This window comes from Lycium ferocissimum, chromosome 7 (genome assembly GCF_029784015.1).
Source record: "Lycium ferocissimum isolate CSIRO_LF1 chromosome 7, AGI_CSIRO_Lferr_CH_V1, whole genome shotgun sequence".
Taxonomy (NCBI): Eukaryota; Viridiplantae; Streptophyta; class Magnoliopsida; order Solanales; family Solanaceae; genus Lycium; species Lycium ferocissimum.
The window spans coordinates 63,640,328-63,643,727 of NC_081348.1; the positions used below are offsets into that span (position 1 = coordinate 63,640,328).

Sequence of the window (3,400 nt, forward strand, 5' to 3'; positions counted from 1 at the left end):
ATGAATAACAACTTGAAAAACAAGAAGTTAAAAGGTAAAAGGTGTTGTAAATTATATTTGGTTGTCCATTAACTTGGAGACCAAGTTCAACTTGGAAACCAAGTTTAAACTTTGAATTATGCAGAATTCATTTTCTAGCTTGGTGACCAAGTTAGTTACTTGGCCACCAAGTAACCTCTCCTCTATAAATAGGACGTTTATTTATACATTTGTATATCAGTTTAAAAGTTGAATAATATATCAATCTCTCTCTATACACTTGTTTTGGTGTATTTACTTTATAGTCTTTATTTTATAATACGTTATCAACACGAAATTCTGCCATCTCGAGCAAATACTTTGAAAGCCTCGAAGGTATTGACTTTCTTTTTCTTAATTAGTGGCAAATCTTTCTAAATGTGTATTTGTTACCTTAGATATATCTGGCAAAAGCTACCTGACTTGGGTTCTTGATGCCGAAATTTATCTTGATGTGATGGGTCTGGCAGACACCATCAAAGATAAAAATCAAGCATCGAATCAAGACCGTGTCAAGGCAATGATATTCCTCCGCCATCACCTTGATGAGAGCTTGAAAATGGAATATCTCACTGTTAAAGATCCTCTTATGCTGTGGAATAATTTGAAAGATAGATATGACTACCTGAAGATGGTTGTGCTTCCACAAACACATTTTGATTGGATCCATTTGAGGCTACAAGATTTTAAATCTATCTGTGCATATAATTCTGCCATGTTTAAAATTATTTCTCAGTTAAAATTATGTGGTGAAAATATCACTAATCATGATATCTTTGGAGAAAACATTCTCCATTTTTCCTGCCTCGAGTATGCTCCTGCAGCAGCAATACCGAGAAATGAGGTTCAAGAAATATTCTGAACTAATTTCACATCTTCTAGTGGCTAAACAATATAATGAACTATTAATGAAAAATCATGAAAGTCGATCTACTGGTACTATCCCATTCCCTGAAGTGAATGAGGCAAATTTTCACCATTCTAGGCATGAAAGAGGTCGTGGCCCCAGTCGTGGTCATGGCCATGGTCGAGGAAGAAATTTTAATCATGATTCTTGTCTTGCACCAAATAATACCCTTCACCACTAGGAGTGTAAAAAGAAGGATGAAAAGCATGAAGTTGTGCAAAAGAAAAATTCAGAAAATAAATGCTACCGGTGTGGAGGAAAGGGGCACTGGTCACGTACCTGTCGTATGCCAAAGCATCTAGTTGAGCTTTATCAAGCCTCCCTAAAAAAGGCAGAAAAGAATGTCAAAGCAAATTTTATTTCTGAAGATAATGTTGAGACCGTGCATCTAGATGCGGCAGATTTCTTTGAACTCCCTGAAGGAAAAATAGATCATCTGATTGGTGAGGGATCTGTAATAGTTTAGATATTTTCATCCATGTTGATACTATTAGCTATAATAGTTATGTTTCCATAGTTATGTAAATAAAGTTTGTGTAATGCTTTGTTTAATAATAATATCTACTTTAATGTTCTCTTTGTCTATTCTTTCATTTTGAAGAATATATGGAAATTCCTAAATTTTGTTTGGATCAATGACCAATCATGAAGATATTTGTGTGATTGATAGTGGAACAACGCATGTCATATTCAAAGATGAGAAATACTTTTCTCACTTGCTTAGTAAAAAGGGAAATGTTAATACAATTTCTGGCAATTCGAAATTGATTGAAGGCTCCGGAAGAGCTACGTTATTTCTGCCTATAAGGGGACGAAGCTTGTTATAGAAGATGCATTATTCTCTTCTAAATCCCCAAGAAACTTGTTAAGTTTCAACCATATCCGCCGTAATGGGTATCACATTGAGACATCAAACAAAATAAATGATGAATATCTTATCATTACAAAGAATGTCTCCGGCCAGAAATATATTTTGGCGAAATTATCAACTTTGTCTTCTAGCCTGTATTATGCAGAAATTAGTACGATTGAAGCACACTCGATCGTAAACCAGAAGTTTAATGATTCAAGTAATTTTGTGCTTTGGCATGACCGAATAGGTCACCCTGGATCAATAATGATGAGACGAATTATTGAAAATTCAACTAGGCATCCACTTAAGAACCTGAAGATTCTTGAAAGTGGTGAATTTTCATGTGCCGCTTGTTTTCAAGGTAAATTAATAGCTAAGCCATCACCAATGAAAGTTGACATTGAATCCCCTACCTTTCTTGAGCGTATACATGGGGATATATGTGGACATATTCATCCACCTTGTAGGTCATTCAGATATTTTATGGTCCTAATAGACGCATCTTTAAGATGGTCTCATGTGTGCCTCCTATCGTCTCGCAACCTGGCATTTGCGAAATTATTGGCACAAATAATAAGCTTAAGGGCACAGTTTCCGGATTATCCCATTAAGGCTATACATCTCGATAATGCCGGAGAATTGACGTCTCAATCTTTTGATGATTATTGTTTGTCAGTTGAGATAAAAGTTGAACATCCTATAGCTCATGTTCATACCCAAAATGGCCTTGCTGAGTCATTTATTAAACGCCTACAATTGATGGCAAGACCACTACTTATGAAAACACGATTGCCAACTACCGTTTGGGGCCATGCTATCTTACATGCAGCATCTCTTATTCGTCTCAGACCAACTCATTATAATAAATACTCCCCGTCACAATTAGTATTTGGTCATGAACTAACTATTGCTCATCTCCGAATCTTTGACTGTGTTGTATATGTACAGGTAGCACCACCATAGCACACTAAGATGGGCCACCAAAGAAGGTTAGGAATATATGTTGGGTTTGAATCACCCTCTATTATTCGCTACCTTGAGCCATTAATGGGAGATTTATTCACTGCTCGATTTGCAGATTGTCAATTTGATGAAACAAATTTTCCATAATTAAGGGGAGAGAGAAAAGAAATCAAAACAGAAATTGCGTGGAGAGTTTTATCACTATCTCATTTTGATCCACGTGCCCCTATATGTGAATAGGAGATCCAGAAGATCATTCACTTGCAGAAAATAGCAAATCAATTGCCAGAGGCATTTGCTGATTTGAAAAGAATAACTAAGTCACATATCCCTGTAGAGAATGTGCCTATCCGAATTGATGTCCCAAAGGGACAATCTACTAGTGTCATAGCCTTTGAATCTAATACACGCCTGAAGCGTGGTAGGCCAGTGGGTTCTAAGGATAAAAATCCTAGAAAAAGAAACACGAAAAATGATCAGAATGACACTATGAAAGAATATCATGAAGATATTCAAGATCTGATTAATCCGATATTCCCGAAGATATCGGGGAACCCGAGACACGAGTGAGTAAAGAACTATCATTAAGTTCTTCTCGTGATGGATAGATTTGAATCGATCGAAGATTATGGTGAATAATGTTTTTGCATATAATATTG

At 36.1% G+C, this 3,400-nt stretch overlaps 1 protein-coding gene across 1 annotated transcript; it reads left to right on the forward strand.

Annotated features, from left to right (window-relative positions):
* Nucleotides 1–880, forward strand: LOC132062421 (uncharacterized). The gene is made up of 2 exons (XM_059454995.1): nt 1–34; nt 417–880. The coding sequence occupies exons 1-2, from the start codon at nt 1–3 to the stop codon at nt 878–880; spliced, it is 498 nt and encodes a 165-aa protein (XP_059310978.1).
* The last annotated feature ends 2,520 nt before the right edge of the window (nt 881–3,400 follow it).

What these genes read in the sequence shown, in the direction of transcription:
- LOC132062421 (XM_059454995.1), top strand. Translation starts at nt 1, where the DNA reads ATGAATAACAACTTGAAAAACAAGAAGTTAAAAG. An exon ending in GAAAAACAAGAAGTTAAAAG is followed by an intron (nt 35 to 416) that starts GTAAAAGGTGTT and finishes TTGTTACCTTAG; the next exon opens with ATATATCTGGCAAAAGCTAC.